A 21,462-nucleotide genomic window follows, 5' to 3' on the forward strand; every position below is an offset into this window, starting at 1 on the left:
CAGTGGTGAATTTGCCAATCCTGGTATTCTGTGGCAAATGCCAAGCGTCCTGCACGGTGTTGGGCTGAGAGCACAACTCCTATCTGTGGACGTCGGGCACTCAGACCTACAACATAATGAAACTTTGTTAAAGTTCAGTTATCCATTAAAATATTCTTATAAAATAGGTTTGGCCACAATCCCATGGAAAAACTCAAACTACACTGTGATATAGTCAAGGGCTCATTAGATGAGGTAAATTATCTAAACCAGAGTTCTCAGTGAGCCCATGGGCTTGAGAAGAAAGGAGAGGCATGCAGGTCATAGATAGTTGACAAGAGAACATTAGTAGAGGCATTGGAGATGTCCTGGAGACTGCAGACAAACTGGAAGCCGCAGACAAAATGGAAACAACCAAGAGACCACAAACAGGTAGCTGATGTACTGGAAGCCACTGGCAGATATATATAGCAGATGTCCTGAAAGACCGGGGATAATAGTAGGGGTACTGGAAGCGACAGGCAAACAGTTGACATCCTGGAGACTGAAAACAGGTAGCATGGATCCGGGAAGACTGGGAACAAGTAGCATAGATACTGGAAGCCGCCAAAAGACCAGAGACATGCGGGAGACCACAGACAGGTAGAAGAGGTCCTGGAAGATGCAGACTGACAATAGATGTTCTGGAAGCCACATGCAGACACGTAGCAAAGGTCCTGAAGACCGCAGACAGGTTGCAAAGGTACTGGAACCCGCAGGCAGACAGGTAACTGTGTACATAGAAACTAAACGTCTTAATACCAAGACACAGGTGAGTGTCTTGGGAGGTTTTATATAGGCCTAAGAAGCTCAACACATGGAAGTATACCAGGCTTCTTGCAAAGCCCAATGTGGAGCACAAGAAAGTTTAGCAGACCGTGGTGTAAGGAGCAGAGCCCAGACCCGGGACAGTTGTATGACAGGTATCATAATACATATTCCCCAAAAAATCTAAAAAAAACCTTCCGAAGCTGACATAACAAGATCACCTATTAAAGGGAACTTGTCACCAGGAAAAATGCTATTAACCTGCAGGTGTGGGATTAATCTGTAGGTTAATAGCGTTGTTAGCCTGCCCAGTGGCCACACTTAGTAGAACGAGATAGGTAGAAAATGAAATTTGTTCCCATAGCAGCATTCGGGTTTCAGTCAAAGTGGTGGTGTAGGCACTGGTTCAGTCTCTGCTCTGAGTATACAGAGTGGTGGCTGTAACCACATGTCCAGCCCTAACTGACAGACAGCCCCAATGAAGTACTAGTAACAGTCAGAGTTGGGAGTGCGGTTAAAGCCAGTGCACTTTATACTCAGAGTGGTGATTGAACCCGCACAGGCGGCATCACCTGTGTGACTGAAATTAGAACACTGATGGGTAGAATAAAGTTAATTTTCTCCTGACAGAGTTATGCTAAGTGCTGGCACAGGGCAAGTTAATAACTATTAACCTGCAGATTAACCCCATATCTGCATGTGAGTAGTGTTTTTTTTCATGCAACAGGTTCCCTTTAATGGTTACTTGATCCTGGGTGAATTATAGAATGGTAATTATCACCTAACAACAGCAATTAGGTATGAGCAAAAAGATTTGTGCTGTTCTGATACAACATCCAGTCCAGTCCTTTATGAGAGCCAGACGATGGTAAACGTCACTTCTACAGCTGACATCCTCGAACTGGCATCCTGGGTGTCTCTAGTATTTACTATGGTTATGGCATCACTGATCTAGAAAACTCCAGAAGCAGCCAGGCTGAGGATGCCGGGTGCAGAGATGACGACTGCACTGATCTGGCGGCCACAGAGGATCATGCTGGACACCAGGACAGAGCAGTACAAATATTTTTGCACAATTCTAAGGATATGTGCCCACAATCAGGTATTGGCAGCTCTTTAGATGCAGCACATGTCTGCTGCGTCCAAATTGCTGCCTGCTATTGAACGCAGGTGAATCCGCACGTGTTTACTGAACCGTGTGTATTTACAACATCCAATAGATTGTACAGGTGAAATTTATCTTGCAGAGGCTCACGTCTCCACAAGATAAATAGACATGCTGCGGTCTGGAGAGACACACCACATGTGCATCTCCGCGGGTGATCCACGTCCGTCTATGCACGCATAGTGGGCATGGGATTTCTTGAAATGCTCTTACATCTGGACGCTGCGGGTTGGATGCTGCACAAGTACACAGCTCAAACCCACAGCGTTTACTGATCGTGTGCACATCACTGCTGAGAACAATGGGGTCACACTTTTACTCCAATTTAAGGAGCGACGATAAAATTTTCCAAATCGACGAGAAATTGCATTTTACGGGAAAAAAAGTTAAGAAACATTTTTTCCTGTATAATGACTTGCATATAAGGCAAAATTTAAAAAGGCTTAAAAAATTATAATTTAATTAAACCAAAATTGAGTTATTTATTAAGAAATAGGAAATGGCAGTGTAATTTTTGAAGGAAGCAAAAACTGTGTGAAAAATTAGGGACGCAGAGGAACTCAGACACACCCTGTATTAGACATAAAAGAGGGTCTCATACACATTCTGTTGACATTGTCATGTATTGATCTCCTAGACTCATAAAGGCAATGCACCAAGTGAAAATCCTGCCAAAAATTGCAAGCAAGGTCATCGATACATCCGTGAAGGCAACAACTGTATTGCCTCATTCAAATATTGTGAACAAAGCGTAGTTCTCGTACTCCTACACTCATAGTGCAAAGTGAAAAGCCAGGAAAAAATAATAAGGTTGGTCATCCATAGACCCCTAAAGGACATCAACTGGAAGGCTTCATTCAAATATTTTTAAAGTGTAGTTGCTGTACTCCTACACTCATAAGGTAAAATATTTCACTGAATATTTTACCTTACAAAATGTATCCTTGCGATCGCATGCTGTAATGTCAGTATTGTCTTTTACTTCCTCCCCTGCCCAGGAGCTGTGGTATGTTCTGTACATGGTCAGACACAGACAATTTTTAAAATGAATTTTCGTTCGTGGGAAAACCCCTTTCAAAAGCAAATTTCAACGCAAATATCAAGGAAAGCAGCAAAGGCACAACATCGAAGACAACAACGGGCAAATGAGACACCACAAAGCCTTCCCCCATTGTGACATTACCGCCCTCCCAATGCAATAGCATCGGGCCTCCACCTAGTTTAGATACATAAGTCAGAATGATCTGTTCAAACAGTAGTTGTTGGCTGAAAAGTAGTAGCTGGTTCTGCTTTAGTAATTGAGAATTCAGTAGAAGTTAATTAATTAGTAGTAGTAAGCATTAAGTCAATAAATATGTTTTCTCCAGGGGGTCTTATTCTGCAGTTTTTCTTCTGCTATCATTTATTAATCAAATGTTTAATCATTATTTTGTTGTCATTTTTTAGGGTAGTTTTTAAGTGACTATTATGCTACAGTTGATGCTTCTGTGTACTTAGCACAGCAGTAGTTTGGGCTTCTGTATTAGTTGGTGCCACAATAGTATTCACCTGTACACTAGTAGTTAATTTCGACACTGACATGATGGTTGTAAGTGATCAAAGCATGAATCGAACCCTGACACCATGTTAGGAGCAGAAAGTGACATAAAAAAGATGATAGAAATCAATGTGTCAGTTACAAGAATATCAAGTCCAGGAGCTTGCTTGCATCATTTAAAAATACATGGTCATCCAGGTTTCGCATGGACCTCAGGCTTAGGCAGGTGAATTCTTAGTGGTCCACTGCACAGGAAATTCCAGTCGTTCTCTTGGAACAACAGGCAGCGGCAGAACAGCATCCCTGATCAAATTCATTAACACCAGCGTTTCATACATTTTTGTACCCTCTTGTCATTGAAATTAGTGATTGGCCTCACTTGGACTAGTCAGAATAATACATTTAGGGGGAATTTGATGGTAAATGATTAATGAAAAACCTGGCCATTTAAGGAACTCACTTAAAATATAAGCATGGTCTTTGAATTGATTCTATCTAATAGTATGACCCATGGACTAAAAAAGGTTGAGCATTCCTGTCCTAAAGCAATACTCTGGCTCAAAACTGAGGTACGAAGCATGTCTTCCTCTTCCCTCCTCACGAGGTGCAACACAATGTATCGGTAAATAACCAGTTTTTAAGAAAATTATGTAAATACCTTGGTTTAAAATAAAAACATTTAAATAAAGTTTATTTCATGTACTTACAATATTACATCCTTCATATATATAAATAAATACAGAGATCATGTTCAAAAGCAAAAAATTCCATATCTTTTACAGTTACGGTAATGCAAAAATAAAAGACTTTATCAAACATGAATTTCAAATGCGTAGAATGTCCTCCAGCCCTGCTGGAACCATATTACAAAACAATAGATTAAAATAAAAAAAAGTTTTAGAAACTCATGGCGTATTCACAGAATTAGTTATCAATGTTTAATAAGTTTTGGTCCAACCTACCAATGGTAGACATGCAGGGGAAGAAAAAAATATCAAAAAGGCCAACTTTTCTGCTGCTTCCTCCATTATCAACAGTGTAAACTATGGAGACAGCCAAGCTGTAGACTATGCTAGAGCGAAAAGCTACATGTTCGACGATTTCTACTCTTCACTTACTTTCTTGGCTATTATTGGCCGCATTTGACTAGTACTTTGTAAACAACTTCTATAATCAAATATTTATGCTGACAAGTCAATAATACTTGGGACAAGGGGTTTGAGATAAGGAAAATTGCCTATTGAGTCAATCTTGCATGTGGCGGTGTAGTAATTGCACAGGAGGTTGGGAAAATGGTTGTCCAGATGGTCACCAAAGCAGTTGGCTTGGTCATCGCTGACATGGTTGTCTTAATAGATATCTTCATGGTTAATAACGTGATTTGTTTAGATGAGGCTCTGATTTACAGTGAACGCTCTGGTCAAGTTGTTTGGTCGAAGAAAATTGAATAAAAATAATACTGAGTGCATCATCTCAAGTCATAAAAGACAGCAATAGTCAGTCAAAGTGAAAGGATTTTTTTCATAATAGGTGAACCAAGTGTAGGCAATGTAGAAACTAGGATGACTGTTCTCTCATCTTTGCAGCCGAATTGTTATCTCTCTGGTTTACAAAGTGCAGTATGTTTGATTTGTTTAAAAAGTTGGTTAACGGAGTGGTTGACGAGGTGGTTGTCTTGGTGGTAGGCGTGGCAATTCCGGTCGATTAAAACGAGGTACCTCAGAGCTATTGCTCATAAAGTTACTATGAGTATGGTATATTGGATATGTTGGGGCTGGCATAGAGACTGTGGTAGTCGGCAAAACACTGACAGCAGTAGGTGCAACAGTTGGAAGGGTGTATGTGCCAAAACTTCCAAAACTAAATAAAGAAAAGACCTGCAACAAAAGCAAAATTTCTGATTACCAACTTTTTTTCACATTGCAATGTCATTATCAAAAATTTCTTTGAACTATAAGGAAAATTCCTATTAATATGGATGATGATGACTTTTGTCATTTACGGGACTAACAAGCTTTCCCAGACATATGAAGTAAGCAGGCTTCCAGAATGCAGATATAGTAAAGTTACTAATTGTATAATATCCATTTTATTTAAGATACAATACTTTATGACTGATACTCACAAAAGATATTGCAACTACTGCCAAAATAGCGCCAAGTGCAACACCACCTGATATTAGAATTACTCCCCAAAATGGAAGGCGTTCACCAACAGGACCTATAAATAAGAACAGACATATAACTATACTATAAAGGTTGGTATCAAATAACTACTACCAGAAGATTTATATGAAAAGTCTATTATTATGTGCCCAAAATTAGGAAAAAAGAGAAATATCCAATTCTGCTGCCCATTAGCGATGACTATATCATTTTGTGTGGTTCCATTTGCACTAATTCTTCGTAAAGTAAAGAAACTACTAAGCAAATTGGGTAATCAGGCACAGCTGGTCATTCATCTCTAGTGCCAAGATAAAGGACACTCAATTTGCAGGGTTGACCGGCACCTCTAGATATGCGGAGCCTATCTGGGGACCGTAAGTTTAGATCCTACAAAAGAGAACAATATTTGGTGGTGAATTTGGAGCTGAACATTTACCACCAGGTCTTTGGTTGATAACATTTTAGACCTTAATAATGTTATGTCCTAGGATGGAAGCAGCATGGATGCTTGTTGCAGGAGTGGATAGGTAGAAATGGGGGTCATAGAATGAAAGTATCTGGAGATCCTCTTTTTTTCTCCTCCCTCTCTTTTCTGAATTCACAGAGGAAAGTCATCAGAAAGAATCTATGTATAGATATATACAGTATATGAGTAATTTGTATTTTATGTGTGCACGAATGTGTGTTTTGCGGATATGTTGCTGTATAAATAAATGTATTATGTGTGTAATTTCTACTAATGTGTGTCTACTGTATGTGTGAAATTTTATGCAATGTATATATAGTATACTGTTCAAAAAAATAAAGGGAACACTATTATATTTGCAACAGGCTGTTTGTGTTCAATTTATTTCTTTGAGCAGTATAGATATCTATTGTAGGTGTGTAATTTCTATGTGCATTGTGTACATTTCCATAATATGGGTATAGGTGTGTATGTTTTTTGGAAGTATGCATGTGTATGTGTATGCCATACAGTTAGGTACTATGTGTATTAAGGATGATGACAATGATTTGAGACAAATTTTTAAACATTCTTTCAACCCAGAAAGCTCAAAAAATATGCAATTTGCTTCAGGTGAATTGTCTAAAATGGAAGGCTTCTCCATAAAGTCTTCTAGTTATCACATCACAAGCTATAGCACAGCCAAACAGGAAAAATATTATGAAAAGAAGCAGGAAAAGCAGCAGACATTTTGCAATGAATCTGAAAAGTGAGGGAACGTCACAGCTCACAGCTTAGCTGTAAATATAGTGGGAGAAAGCCATAAAGCACTGAAAAAAGTGTGCAGGAATTTTGTGATAGTGCAGTAATGAAGGTTAATGTGTAACAGCACCATATATAAGATTAAGGTGTCAGGAAAATAGAATGGTGTAAATGGTTCTATGTAAATGAAATGTTGGACAACAGAATAAGTGTTCTTTATTGGTCACAAGTACCCTAGTGTGACTCTTGACTGCCTATAATAAAATAGAAAAATGAAGGAATTACACATGTGGTATTTTCCTGATGAAGAAGTCATTTAGACTTCGAAACGCGTTGATTAAACCACCATCCTTTTTGTGAAACACATCCCTGGACCTACATTTATTCAAAAGCGCGAACCATATCCATAATAATTCCTTCATTTAATTGTACTATGGTGACCTGCTGACCCATGGATCTGCTGCAGTTGATATCTCTATAAGCTTTACTAAAAGCTTATATCAGGTTAGTACAATCTGAGTGTATGCTCTAACTCTCCATTGGATAAAACCCTATTTGCGCTGATCTCTCCAGCAGTTTTTTTGCTGTATAATAAAAGAGGACAGAACAGAAGGGTCGTCATGTTCAACAGGATACACCATCCAACTGTTAGGTGTATCAGACATAGGGCAGAATCAGACTTGTTTTGTCAGACATAGGGCAGAATCAAATAGCCGTAGAAGTCGTACGAGAATCGCATGGCAAATTAAAATTTAAATATAAAAATAAAAAATGATGCCACAACCTGTTTCATACTTACTGTTGGTGGTTGTATTTTGTTCTGGAGCAGTAACGGGACTATCTGAAGCAACTGCAGCTGTAGTAGGAGCTGTAGCAGTAGCTGTAGTCATGCGTTGTACCTCAGAGGTTGAAGTTGTTGGAGAAACTGCTGAAGTTGTTGTTCCAGTAGTTGTTGTTGATGCCACAGTAGTAGTTGTTGCTTCAATAGCAATAGTTGCTACAGTAGATGTTGGTGATGGAGCTACAGTTGATGCTGGATTGGAAGTTGTCGCTGCATGAGTAGATGATGCTGGAGTAGAAGTCAGTTCTGAAGTAGCTGGAGCTATAGAAGATGTCAGCACTGCAGTTATTGTTGGAGCCTGTGTAGTGGTCAAAGCTGCAGTAGTAGTAGGAGTTGGAGTAACAGTTGGCGCTAGAGTTGATGCTTTAGATAAAACTGAAATTGTTGGAGTTGAAGTAGTAATTGGTACTGCAGTAGTAGTTGGAACTGGAGCAGTGGTTGTAGATGAAGTAGTAGATAGTGCTGAAGTAGTAGTTAGTGCTGATGTAGTAACTAAAGCTGCAACTGTAGAAGGAGACAAAATTGTAGTTGGCTCTACACTAGCAGTTGATGCTTCAGTAGAAGCTGGGACTTCAGTGGTAGTGGACTTTATAGTAATAGTTGGCAATACAGTTGTAGTTGGATCCCCAATAGTAGTTGGCACTACAGTACTAGCTGGGGTTTTTGCAGTAGTTGGATCTACAGTACTAGTTTGGACTAAAGTGGTAGTTGGTGTTTCAGTGGTGCTTAGTGCAATGGTAGTAGATTGGGTTTCAGTATTTGTTGTTGGCACAATGGTTGTAGTTGAGGCTTCTTTAGTAGTTTGCGCTAAAGTAGTTGTTGGTGCTTCAGTGGTAGTTGATGTAATGGTATTAATTTGGATATCAGCAGTAGTTGGGACTTCAGTAGTAGTTGGTGGTGCAGTTGTAGTAGGGACTTCAATAGTAGTTGCCAATACACTTGTAATTGGGACTTTGGTAGTCATTGGTGCTTTAGTAGTAGTTGGTGCAATAGGAGTAGTTGAGGCTTCTGTAGTAGTTAGCGCTAAAGTAGTAGTTAAAATCTCAGTAATGGTTGTGGCTTCAGTAGTGATTGGTGATGTAGGTGTAGTTAGTGTTTCAGTAGTTGTGACTTGAGTAGTAGTTAGACCTACAATGGTAGTTGGAACTTCAATAGTAGTTGATCCTTCAGTAGTATTTGGTGCAAGGGTAGCAGTTGGGGCTTCAGTAGTAGTTGGTGCAATGGTAGCAGTTGGGGCTTCAGTAGTAACTGGTGCCTCAGTAGCAGTTGGTGCAATGGTAGCAGTTGGGGCTTCAGTAGTAGTTGGTGGTGCAGTTGTTGTTATTGCTTTAGAAGTAGTTGGGATTTCAGAAATGGTTGGCTCTATAGTAGTACTTGGTGCAATTATAGCAGTTTTAGCAGTAATTGGTGGTGCAGTTGTAGATGATGCTTCATTAGAAGTTGTGACACCAGTAATAATTGGTTCTACAATAATAGTTATAACTTCACTAGAAGTTGGCTCTACTGTAGTAGTTGGCAATACAGTTATAGTTGGAATGTCAGTGGTAGTTGATGCTTCCTGGGTTGTTTGTGCTTCAGTAGTAATTGGTGCCTCAGTACTAGTACGTGCAATTGTAGTGGTAGTTGAAGCTTCAGTAGTAGTTGGTGCAATGGTACTAATTTGGGTTTCTGTAGTTGTAGGCACAATAGTACTAATTGAGGCTTCATTAGTAGTTGGTCCACTCATAGTTGGTGTTTCTGTAGTAGTTGGTGTGTCAGTGGTTTTCTGTGCAATGGTAGTTTGAGTTTCAGTAGTAGTTTTTGGCACAAGGATAGCAGTTGAGATAATAGTTGGCTGTAGAGTAGCAGTTGTGACTTCAGTAGTAGTTTGCTCTAAAGTGATAGTTGGCAATACAGTAGTAGTTGGAGGGTCTGTGTCAGTTGATGTTTTAGCGGTTGTTCCTTCTTCAGTAGTACTTGGTGCAATAGTAGTGGTGGTTGGGGCTTTGGTAGTAGTTGGGGTATCAGTAGTACTTGGTGCAATGGTAGTGGTAGTTTGGGATTCAGTAGTAGCTGGTGGTGCAGTTGTAGTTGGTACTCCAGTACTACTTGTCACGTCAGTAGTAGTTGGCGCTACAGTTGAAGTAAGAGCTTTAGCAGTAGTTGCCTCTACAGTAGTAGTTAGCAATACAGTTGTAATTGGAGCTTCAGTGGTATTTGGTGCTTCAGTGGTTGTTAGTACTTCAGTAGCAGTTCGTGCTTCAATAGTAGTAGGTGCAATGGTAGTGGTAGTTGGGGCATCAGTAGTAGTTGTGGCTTCAGTAGTACTTAGTGCAATGGTAGTGGTAGTTTGGGCTTCAGTAGTAGTTGGTCTTGCAGTTGTAGTTAGTGCTTCACTAGTAGTTATGACTTCAGTAGTAGTTGGCTCCACAGTTGTAGTTGGAGCATCAATAGTAGTTGCCTCTACAGTAGTAATTGGTAGTACAGTTGTAATTGGAGTTTCAGTAGTAGTTGGTGCTTCAAGAGTTGTTTGTGCTTCAGTAGTAGGTGCAATGATAGTGGTAGTTGGAGTTTTAGTAGTAGTTGGGGATTCAGTAGTAGTTGGTGCAATGCTACTAATTTGGGTTTCAGTAGATGGTGCAATGGTAGTAGTTGAGGTGTCAGTAGTAGTTTGGAATTCAGTTGTAGCTTGTGGTGCAGTCAAAGTTGGTGCTTCAGTAGTAGTTTTGACCTCTATAGTAGATGGCTCTAGAGTAATAGTTGTGACTTCATTAGTAGTTAGCTCTACAGTTACAGTTGACAATACATTTGTACTTGTAGATTCAGTGGTAGTTGATGCTTCAGGGGTTGTTTTTGCTTCAGTAGTAGTAGGTGAAATGGTAGTGGTAGTTGAGTCTTCAGTAGTAGTTGGGGCTTCAGTAGTAGCTGGTGCAATGCTACTAGTTTGGGTTTCAATAGTAGTTGATGGTGCAATGGAAGTAGTTGAGACATCAGTAGTAGTTTGGGCTTCAGTTGCAGTTAGTGTTTCAGTAGAAGTCACTTCAAAAGTAGTTGGCTCTACAGTTGTAATTAGAGCTTCAGTGATAGTTGCCTTTACTGGTGTAGTTAGAGCTTCAGTAGTAGTTGGTGCTTCAGTGGTAATTGGTGCATCAGTAGCAGTTGGGGCCACGATAATAGTTGATGTAATGGTGATAGTTTGGGTTTCAGTAGGTGTTGATGACAAAATGGTAGTAGTTGAAGTTTGTGTAGTAGTTTGGGCTTCAGTTGTAGTTTGTGATGCAGTCGAAGTTGGTACTTCAGTAGTAGTTTTGACCTCTATAGTTGATGGTTCTAGAGTAATAGTTGTGACTTCAGTAGTAGTTGGCTCTACAGTTAAAATTGGCAATACTGTTGTACTTGGAGCTTCAGTTGTAGTTGATGCTTCAGGGGTTGCTTTGGCTTTATTACTAGTAGGTGCAATGGTAGTGGTAGTTGGGACTTCAGTAGTAGTTGGTGCAATGGCACTACTTTGGGTTTCAGCAGTAGTTTTTGGCACGATGGTAGTAGTTGAGGCTTTAGTAGTATTTGGTAGTGCAGTTGTAGTTGATGCTTCAGTTCTTGTAACTTCAGTAATAGTTGTCTCTATAGTTGTAGTTTGAGCTTCAATAGTAGCTGGCTCTACAGTAGTAGTTGACAATACAGTTGTAGTTGGAGCTTCAAGCGTAGTTGGTGCTTTAGTAGTACTAGGTGCAATGGTAGTGATAGTTGGAGCTTCAGTAGTAGCTGGGGCTTCAGTAGTAGTTGGTGCAATGGTAATAGTTTGGGTTTCAGTAGTTGTTGGCACAAGGGCAGTAGGTGAGGCTTCTGTAGTAATTGTGACTTCAGTAGTACTTGGATCTACACTTGTAAATAGCAATAGAGTTGTAGTGGGAGCTTCTGTGGTAGTTGGTCCTTCTGTGGTAATTGGTGCTTCAGTAGTAGTTGGTGATTCAGTAGTAGTAGGTGCAGTGGTGGTAGTTGTTGATGCTTCAGTACTAGTTGGTGCTTCAGTGGTAGTTGGTGCAATGCTAGAAGTTTTGGTTTCTGTTGGACTTGCTGGCACAATGGTACTAGTTGCTGTTTCTTCAGTGTTTTGTGCTTTAGAAGTAGTTGGAGGTGCAGTTGTAGCTGGTACTTCAGTAGCAATCGTGATGTCAGTAGAAGTTGGCTCTGCAGTTATTGTTGTAGCTTCAGTAGTAGTTGGTGCTGCAGTGGTAGTTGGTGCTTTAGTAGTTGTTAGTACTTTAGTAGTAACTGATGCAATGGTAGTGGTTGAGGCTTTAGTAGTAGTTAGTGGAGCAATTGTAGTTGGTGCTTCAGTAGTAGTTATGAGTTCAGTAGTAGTTGGCTCTACAGTTGTAGTTGTCAATACAATTGTAGTTGGAGCTTCAGTAGTAGTTGCTGTAGTGGTAAATGTTGGAGCTTCAGCAGTAGTTGGTGCAATGGTACTATTTTGGCTTCCGAGAGAAGTTGTAGACACAATGATAGTAGTTGAGATTTCTGTTGCAGTTTGAGCTTCAGTAGTAGTTAGTGTTGCAGTTGTAGTTGGTGCTTCAGTAGACGCTGTGACTTTTGTAATACCTGTCTCTACAGTAACAGCTGTGACATCAGTAATAGTTGAATCTACAGTAGTAGCTGGAAATGCAGTTGTAGTTGGGGGTTCAGTTGTAGTTGATGCTTCTGGGTTTGTTAGTGTTTCAGTAGTAGTGGGTGTAATGGTAGTGATAGTCGGGGCTTCCATAGTAGTTGGTGCAATGGTACTAGTTTGGATTTCATTAATAGTTGTTGGAACAAAGACAGTAGTTGAGGCTTCTGTATTAGTTTGGGCTTCAGTAGTAGTTGGTGGTGAAGTTGTAGTTGGTGCTTCAACAGTACTTGGATCTAAAATTGTAGTTGGAACTTCAATAGTAGTTTGTGATTCAGTAATAGTTGGTTTTTCAGTACTTGGTAGTGCTTTAGTAGTAGATGATGCAATGGTAGTGGTTGTGGTTTCAGTGGTAGTTGGTGGTGCAGTTGTAGTTGATGCTTCTTTGGTAGTTGTAACTGCTGTAGTAGTTGGCAATACAGTTGTAGATTGAGCTTCAGTATTATTTGATGCTTCCAAAGGTGTTTGTGCTTCAGTAGTAGAAGATGCAATTGTAGTGGTAGTTGGGGCTTTAGTAGTAGTTGGCACAATGGTAGTAGTTTGGGTTTCAGTAGCAGTTATTGGCAATAAAGTAGTAGTTGAGGCTTCTGTAGTAGTTTGGGCTTCAGTAGTAGTTGGTGCTTCAGTGGTAGTTGGTCCTTCTGTGGTTAGTAGTGTTTTAGTAGTAGGTGATGCAATGGTAGTGGTTGTCATTTTACTAGTAATTGGTGGTACAGTTGTAGTTGGCTCTACAGTAATAGTTGTGACATAAGTAGTAGATGGCTCTACAGAAGTAGTTGGCAATTCAGTTGTAGTTGAAGCTTCAGTGGTAGTTGATCCTTCAGGGATTGTTCGTACTTCATTAGTAGCTAGTGTTTCAGTAGAAGTAGGTGCAATGATGGTGGTAGTAGGGACTTCAGTATTAGTTGGTGCAATGGTACTAGTTTGGGTTTCAGAAGTATTTGTTGGCAAAATGTTAGTAGTTAAGGCTTCTGTCGTAGTTTGGGCTTCAGTAGTAATTGGTGGTACAGTTGTATTTGGTGCTTCAGTATTGGTTGTGACTTCAATAGTAATTGGCTCCACAGTAGTAGTTGGAGCTTTAATAGTAGTTGGTGCTTCAGTGGTAGTTGATACTTCAGTAGTTGTTAGTGCTTTAGTAGTAGGTGATACAATGGTAGTGGTTGGGGCTTCAGTAGTAGTTGGTGATGCAGTTGTACTTGGTGCTTGAGTGGTAGTTATGACTTCTGTAGTAATTGGCTCTACAGATGTAATTGGCAATACAGTTATAGTTGGTGCTTCAGTAGTAGTTGACAAAATGGTACTAGTTTGTGTTCCAGTAGTAATTGTTGTCAAAATGGTAGTCGTTGAGGCTTCTGTGGTAGTTTGGGAGTCAGTAGTAGTTGGTAGTACAGTTGCAGTTGGTGCTTCAGTAGCAGTTGTGAAATTAGTAGTAGTTGATTCAATGGTACTAGTTAGGGATTCAGTAGTAGTTGATGACAAAATGGTAGTAGTTGAGGCTTCTGTCCTAGTTTGGGCTTCAGTAGTAATTGGTGGTGCAGTTGTGTTTGGTGCTTCAGTAGTAGTTGTGACTTCAGTAGTAATTGGCTCCACAGTTGTAGTTGGAGCTTCAATAGTAGTGGGTGCTTCAGTGGTAGTTGATATTTCAGTAGTTGTTAGTGCTTTAGTAGTAGGTGATACAATGGTAGTGGTTGGGACTTCAGTAGTATTTGGTGATGCAGTTGTACTTGGTGCTTGAGTGGTAGTTAAGACTTCTGTAGTAATTGGCTCTACAGATGTAATTGGCAATACAGTTGTAGTTGGAGCTTCAGTGGTAGTTGATTCTTCCAGGGTTGTTTGGATTTCAGTAGTAGTTGATGCTTCGGTAGTAGTAGGTGCAATAGTAGTGGTAGTTCGTGCTTCAGTAGTAGTTGGCGCAATGTTGCTAGTTTGGGTTTCAGTAGTAATTGTTGTCAAAATGGCAGTCATTGAGGCTTCTGTAGTAGTTTGGGCATCAGTAGTAGTTGGTGGTGCAGTTGTAGTTGGTGCTTCAGTAGTAGTTGTATAATCAGTAGTAGTTGGTGCAATGGTACTAATTTTGGATTCAGTAGTAGTTGTTGGCAAAATGGTAGTAGTTGAGGCTTCTGTCATAGTTTGGGCTTCAGTAATAATTGGTGTTGCAGCTGTATTTGGTGCTTCAGTAGTAGTTGTTACTTCAGTAATAAATGTCTCCACAGTTGTAGTTGGAGCTTCAATAGTAGTTGGTTCTTCAGTGGTAGTTGATACTTTAGTAGTTGTTAGTGCTTTAGTAGTAGGTGATACAATGGTAGTGGTTGGGGCTTCAGTAATAGTTGGTGATGCAGTTGTAGTTGGTGCTTCAGTGACATTTATGGGTTCTGTAGTAGTTGGCTCTACAGATGTAATTGGCAATACAGTTGTAGTTGGAGCTTCAATGGTAGTTGATGCTTCCAGTGTTGTTTGCGTTTCAGTAGTAGTTGATGCTTCAATAGTAGAAGGTGCAATGGTAGTGGTGGTTGGGTCTTCAGTAGCAGTTGGCACACTGGTACTAGTTTGGGTTTCAGTAGCAATTGTCAAATTGGTAGTCATTGAGGCTTCTGTAGTAGTTTGGGCATCAGTAGTAGTTGGTGGTGCAGTTGTATTTGGAGCTTTAGCAGTAGTTGGTGCTTCACTGGTAGTTGATGCTTCAGTAGCTGTTAGTGCTTTAGTAGTAGGAGATACAATGGTAGTGGTTGGGGCTTTAGTAGTAGTTGGTGATGCAGTTGTACTTGGTGCCTCATTGGTAGTTATGACTTCTGTAGTAGTTGGCTCTACAGATGTAATTGGCAATACAGTTGTAGATGGAGTCTCAGCGGTAGTAAATGCTTCCAGGGTTGTTTGCATTTCAGTAGTAGTTGATGCTTCAGTAGTAGTAGGTGCAATGGTAGTGGTAGTTGGGGCTTCAGTAATAGTTGGCGCACTGATACTAGTTTGGGTTTCAGTAGTAATTGTTGTCAAAATGGTAGTCGTTGAGGCTTCTGTGGTAGTTTGGGTGTCAGTAGTAATTTGTGGTGCAGTTGTAATTGGTGCTTCAGTAGTAGTTGTGACTTCAGTAGTAGTTGGCTCCACAGTTGTAGCTTCAATAGTAGTTAGTGCTTCAGTGGTATTTGGTGCTTCAGTATTTGATAGTGCAGTAGTAGTAGGTGATGCAATTGTAGAGGTTGGGGCTTCAGTAGTAGTAGTTGGTGGCACAGTTGTACTTGATGCTTCAGTAGGAGTTGTGACTTCAGTAGTAGTTGGATCTACAGTTAAAATTGGAGCTTCAGTAGTAGTTGGAACTTCACTGGTAGTTGATGTTTCAGTAATAGTTGTTGCTTCAGTAGTAGTTGGTGCAATAGTAGTTGTTGAGGCTTCAGTAGTTGTTGGCTCTAAAGTAGTAGTTGGTAGTACAGTAGAAGTTTTGGCTTCTGTAGAAGTTTGTGTTAAAGCTGGAACTTCACCAGTAGTTGTGTCTTGAGTAGATACTGGCTCTACAGAATTAATTGGAAAATGTAAATATTTTACGATTTGACCATACAAAGTTAGCAGTATACTAGTGTTCCGGTCGGCACTTTTCTGAACTTGAAAGGGCTTGGAAAGAGTAAATAAAATGAATGAATAAATAAAAAAAATGTATTACTTAACCGTCTCTCACCTGTCTTCTTTGGTCTGGTCACTGATATAGTCTCAAATTGACTATCTTCAGCATCTTCTGCCACCTTTGATATTTCCTGCACTGACTAGGCTAGGAAAGCATGATATACATGATGCAGAATAATAATGTTATGGCTTATTCAAATCAGGATATGCCAAAGATGCCAGGTGCTGGAAGATGTCAAATATGGCCATTCATTGAAGACTTCACAGGAGCCCAGAGTGGAGAATACAACAGCAGGGCTACTTGGTGGGACACATTATGGCCAGATATTTTTTTTGTGGAGAGACTATTATCATGATAATGTACATTCAATTTTCATTGATTAAATTCAATGCAAAATAATTTTGCAGGCCAAATTTGAGAGAAATGCTTAATAAAAATTTTGAAGTAGTGCTAGAGACAGGACAGAAAAGTGTACATAAGGCAGTACCTAAAATATATTGAACAAGCACAAGATGGTGTATTCATCTTGATGGGTTTTGTAGGCGCAACTCTTGTACCCTCCGTGTGATGGAGGGTAAACCTTCTGCAGATTTTGAAGAAAGTGGATATTACATGGTTAAAAGCTGCACTGCTGGAAGTAATGGATCATCAGTGATATAGGATGAGATGAGGATGATGTTTTATTTCCAACGTGTTTCAAAGTTGTCTTCCTTATGAAGACAAAATCCTTTGTGCTTTTTGTTGTGATAAAAAAAGCCAGTCCAAGTTTGAAACACGTTGGAAATAAAACCTCATCCTCATCTCATTCTACATGCCTAATGATCTATAACTTACAGAACCACAGACTTTAACCATGTAATATCCTTTTCATTTCAAGTTGTGGCAGATTTGCTCATTGCTAATACCAGCTAATCAAAGTTTCCTAGATTCCCACATCTCTTAAACATGGTATGCAGTACATTCATAGGAATCAAACAAGCTATTTTTTTGCTTTTGGCATTTCTGGCCCAAAGCAAGGAATCAGATCTAGTGCTAGTATATTTTCAGGTTCCATTAAAAAATAGTATAATATTTAGGAACTATACATCTGCTCAACTGGGACATACACAGGGGCGGCTCTGAGAAGGCAGAGTGGTGGTTGTAGCCACGACCCTGACTGACAGCCGGCCCCAAAGCAGAGCAGGTATCACTCAGGGCTGTTGACTTGGTTACTAACCAGTTCCACCCCCGTGACTGAAACCCGGACGCTCCCATTGGAGAATAAAGTTTACTTTTTCTTGGCAGCATTTGGCTATGTGGCAGGTTAATAACATTATAAACCTGCAGATTAACCCATATCTGTAGATGAATAGCAAGTTTTCTGGTGACAGGTTCCCTTTAATATGATAATCCTTTGGAATTTATGAAGAATCCTCAGGAATCTAGAAATGCCAGTTAGGACCTGGATTCTGATTCCTTATTATAATCTTTCTTGGTGGTAATATGCTGTTTACCTCTTCTGTTTATAGTTTATATCATGTGCAATCTTACAAAATTTACAATCTTATACCTGATAGACTGTAAGGATAGAATATAATTGTATTTTATAGGATGAAAGGGAGCTAAAATTCTTAGATACCATGGTTGGATCTTATCTATATTCTGATTGCTCTACAGTGTGTTTCACTAATAACATTGTTCTTAGAGACAACACAACAAGTTAGTTTTTACCAATCAATTATTTTTGTTTTCCCCAAAATAAGTGGTGGAAGAGGTTTTTGTCAACAGCTTGATGAATATAAAAACCCACGCAGACAATCAGAGGACAGCGGCAATAGCAAATAGATATTGCTTCTTCTGTGACTACCTTAAAAGTAACTTGTAAGATTTCCTAAGGGTACGTTCACACTGTTTTGTCCCATGTTCGTTAGTCTGGTGGGGGCTTACGTCAGCAAAATGGGATTTGTGCATATGTACCAATGGGGCCATTGACTATAATGGTGCCAACGGTTAATGTGTGCTCTGCTGTGCAGCATTTTTTATAGTAAATGCCTACTAGAAGCTGACACTGAGATGCAGTCTTCTACCTCTGAGTACCTCCAGTAGACATATACAGCCAAAAATGATGCACACCAGTGCATACGGTGATGCCATCAACACCATTAAAGTAAATGGCCTAATTGGTGCATACGTTTAAATCCCATTTTGCAGAGGTTCAGACTTAATCCTCTTAGACACCAAGTACCGAAATTGCCATGAGTACCATACACAACCCTATCCTTGCATTTCAATCAAGTTTGAGGCAAAATTTGGAGATACAAAAATTCTATTGTTTCATCGCTGATATGCTAATTTGTTAGTAACCTGGTGGGGCCTCTATTCCTCTTCCTCAAGTACCATAATCATGCCCATTCAGCATGAGTGACATCTTCTTCACTTTGTCCAATCATAGCAGGATGTTGCAGGCTTTTGCAAATGTATATAAAGATCCAGTCAGTTTAACTAGTTGAATGGGTGTGATTATAGCACCTAATACTTGGACTAATCCAGGGGGCATTGACCAGTCCTGTCTAATTAGCATATTTTTATGGGTTAAACAAAAAGTGTTTTTGCCCCTCTTATAGTAGCTTCATCATTTTTTTTTACCCCACACATTTGATTAAGGCATAGGGCTAGAGCTTAGTATGATACTAGTGGAAGTTTAAGGACCTTATGGAGCCTAACAGGTTCCCTTTAAATGGGTGGTATTGCCATTGGTTTGAGGGTAAAATTAAGAATTTGGAAATTACAAAAATAATTTCTAACTTTTATTAGCCGGGATGGCACAATATTATCCCAATTTGTAAAATCAAAGGTTAATTTTCCCATAATTGAGGCAAATTTAATGACCCAGACAACTTTAGGCATAGCTTATAAAAGTAGTAATTGTTTGTTATCACCCATACTGACCTGAAAGCCAACTCTAGCTATACTCTATACTATATGCAGCAGGTTCTTACATCATCATGGGGGGGTCATCTTATCTTAAACAAATTCTCAAGATCGTCTTCAAGCTATGCATCCTATAAAATCCCCATAATAATTATGAGGAGCATCTGGTCTGAAATATGCCTTAGTTTGGACAAGTATTCTTGTGACAGATAATAGTTATTTTTTTATTTTACGCTGATGAATCAGAGCTACTGTAAGTGTGATGTTTAAATGTTTCACATACAGAACTAATTGAGTTAAATTGTAGGTTAAAGGTACTGTCACGCTTAGCGATGTACCAACGATCCCGACCAGCGATATGACGCGGTCAGGATCGCTGGTACATCGCTAAATGGTCGCTAGTGAGCTGCCACACAGGCAGATCTCACCAGCGACATCGCTGGGGACGGGGGTTGCTACTTACCTGTCACAGTAGGCGATCCTGCGCCCTCCCGCCCTTGTCCACGCGTCACTCGTCTCTCCACAGGAAGCGCCGCAGGAAGCTGACGACGAGAAACAGTCCTGAACGTTCTCGCGCGATCAGCGATAACCAGGGCGGGAGCAGGTCATTGGTAAGTATCAGACACAGCGATATCGCTAGCAATATCGCTATAACATCACAAGTTATAGCGATATCGCTAGTGATATCGCTTAGTGTGACAGTACCTTAACTTGAAAGTTATCATATGTTGTAGACACCAATGAGTTGATTTCATTGATGGGGGGGACAATTCCTGAGACCCCCAACTGTTTGCTCAAAGGACAAAAAATAATTATTCAACTAGTCCTACCAGAGAAACTATAGTTATGTACAGACCCATAGACTTTAGTTTGATGAGGTAGATTCTGCTCATGCTCAACGATAAGCTGAGCTTTTCTACCTGTTCCTTGGAATGGTCAGAGGAGGTCTTGAAACCAGACCTAAACCTCTCAAAGCCAATAAACATTGACTACAATATATTACAACTTTTGTACACTGTAGGTTTTACTACAGTCCTATGGAGATACTGATATAACATATTGCAATAGCCCAATACTTTTTCGCCGAAAACATTAGAAACATTAGAAGCCGATTAAGATCTGCTATTAATTATCACTTAATCCAAGCTGTATTAAAGAATTGTAATTAACTGATAGCATAATAATTTATGCTGCCGTTGTCCAACATCCAGTCTGGTACTTCATGGCAGTTGGACCAGGGCAGTCATCAATTGCAGGATGAAAATGTGAAGGTTGCCCTCATCTGGCTGCCAAAAGAAGACATTTTTTCAGATTAAGATGACCAACTGCTCACCATACCAGAATATATCATTTTGCTTAACTGTAAAATATACAGTATAATTACTTTAGCTCAGATTTGGTCAATAAAGCACAATGATAAGAAAATTGTAACATGGGTTTACAACATTTTACCCTCACCATTCAGAAGCATCATAAATAAGAGAAAAAGTGCTTTGGATCCACCAACAGTCCCCATGGTGCCTATAATTTAGTCCTGTGTCTTGAAGATGTAGATAAGCAGTGTGCCAAATTTTTGAACTAGGAAATACTTTATATAGCATTTGTGACGTGATGATAGACTTTCACAAAGTCTGATGTTTCATGTTACAAAAATCTCTCACCTGGACAACCCTTATCACGTTTGGAAATTGAAAATTAATTCAAGTGTCAAGGAAATTATCTAAGTGATTCTGATTTCCATACAGCTTACATTAATCCTCTACGTGTGTGACTCATTAACCTGATCACAATGGAATGTTTCAGGCCTTCTCTCATCTGAAAAGTTTGGTAACAATGAGTTTCATAAGGACATTATGTAAAATTTACTTTTTGACAGAGTCTTTTAAAAGGGGTTGTGTACTTTGGATAATTCATTTGTATTAAAATGGCATCATGTGCCTACTTCTGTGACCAGTTGTGATCAGTAGGGAAACTTGGCAATGCTCAATTTCTTTACAGCACCCCATAGGGAAAATGAAGCATTGCATCAGTATGGCTAACCTCTTCCCACCAGATAAATTGTTTTTGTATTTTTTTTTCTTCCACTGCTTCCAAGAGCCATAACCTATTCGTATTTCCGTCAACTACTCATTATCAATGATAATTTTACCATATAATGTACCAAACAACAAGAATAAGATGCAAGAGCAATGAATTAATGAAAATTAAAAAAAATTCTGATCTTGTACTTTTGGGCTTAGTACGATTATGATGATACCAAACTTTTAGAGCTTTCTTTATTTAAAAAAAAATAAAAAAATAAAAAACAAATCTGAACTGAGAAAGTAAGTTAATGTGTATGCACAATGTAAACGCATATTAACACATGACCATTAACCAGAGAAAACAAAAAGCAAAAAACACAAATATCCTGAACTAAAAAGTAAAAAATATACAGCAAATAATGCATAAAGGTAGTAATAATAATAATAAGGGTATTTAGTAAACATAATTTTGATCAAAATAATGTACAAGCCATCCCGCCACGTCACGGCAACCCTTGTGGGACAGTCCCTACTCTAGTATTTAAAACCTTTTCACTTGCCAAGTGACGTGA

At 39.5% G+C, this 21,462-nt stretch overlaps 1 protein-coding gene across 1 annotated transcript; it reads right to left on the reverse strand.

Moving 5' to 3' along the window:
* Positions 1-4,151: 4,151 nt before the first annotated feature.
* LOC141051813 (uncharacterized) lies at positions 4,152-20,420 on the reverse strand. The gene is made up of 4 exons (XM_073548848.1): positions 20,325-20,420; positions 7,660-15,846; positions 5,614-5,708; positions 4,152-5,365 (listed from the first exon to the last, which is right to left on the reverse strand). Exons 1-4 carry the CDS (start codon positions 20,380-20,382, stop codon positions 5,135-5,137), a joined length of 8,571 nt encoding a protein of 2,856 aa, XP_073404949.1. The 5' UTR covers positions 20,383-20,420; the 3' UTR covers positions 4,152-5,134.
* Between the last annotated feature and the right edge of the window lie 1,042 nt (positions 20,421-21,462).

The sequence above is a fragment of the Dendrobates tinctorius genome, unplaced genomic scaffold, assembly GCF_039654945.1.
Source record: "Dendrobates tinctorius isolate UK_male_01 unplaced genomic scaffold, ASM3965494v1 ptg000158l, whole genome shotgun sequence".
Classification (NCBI taxonomy): Eukaryota; Metazoa; Chordata; class Amphibia; order Anura; family Dendrobatidae; genus Dendrobates; species Dendrobates tinctorius.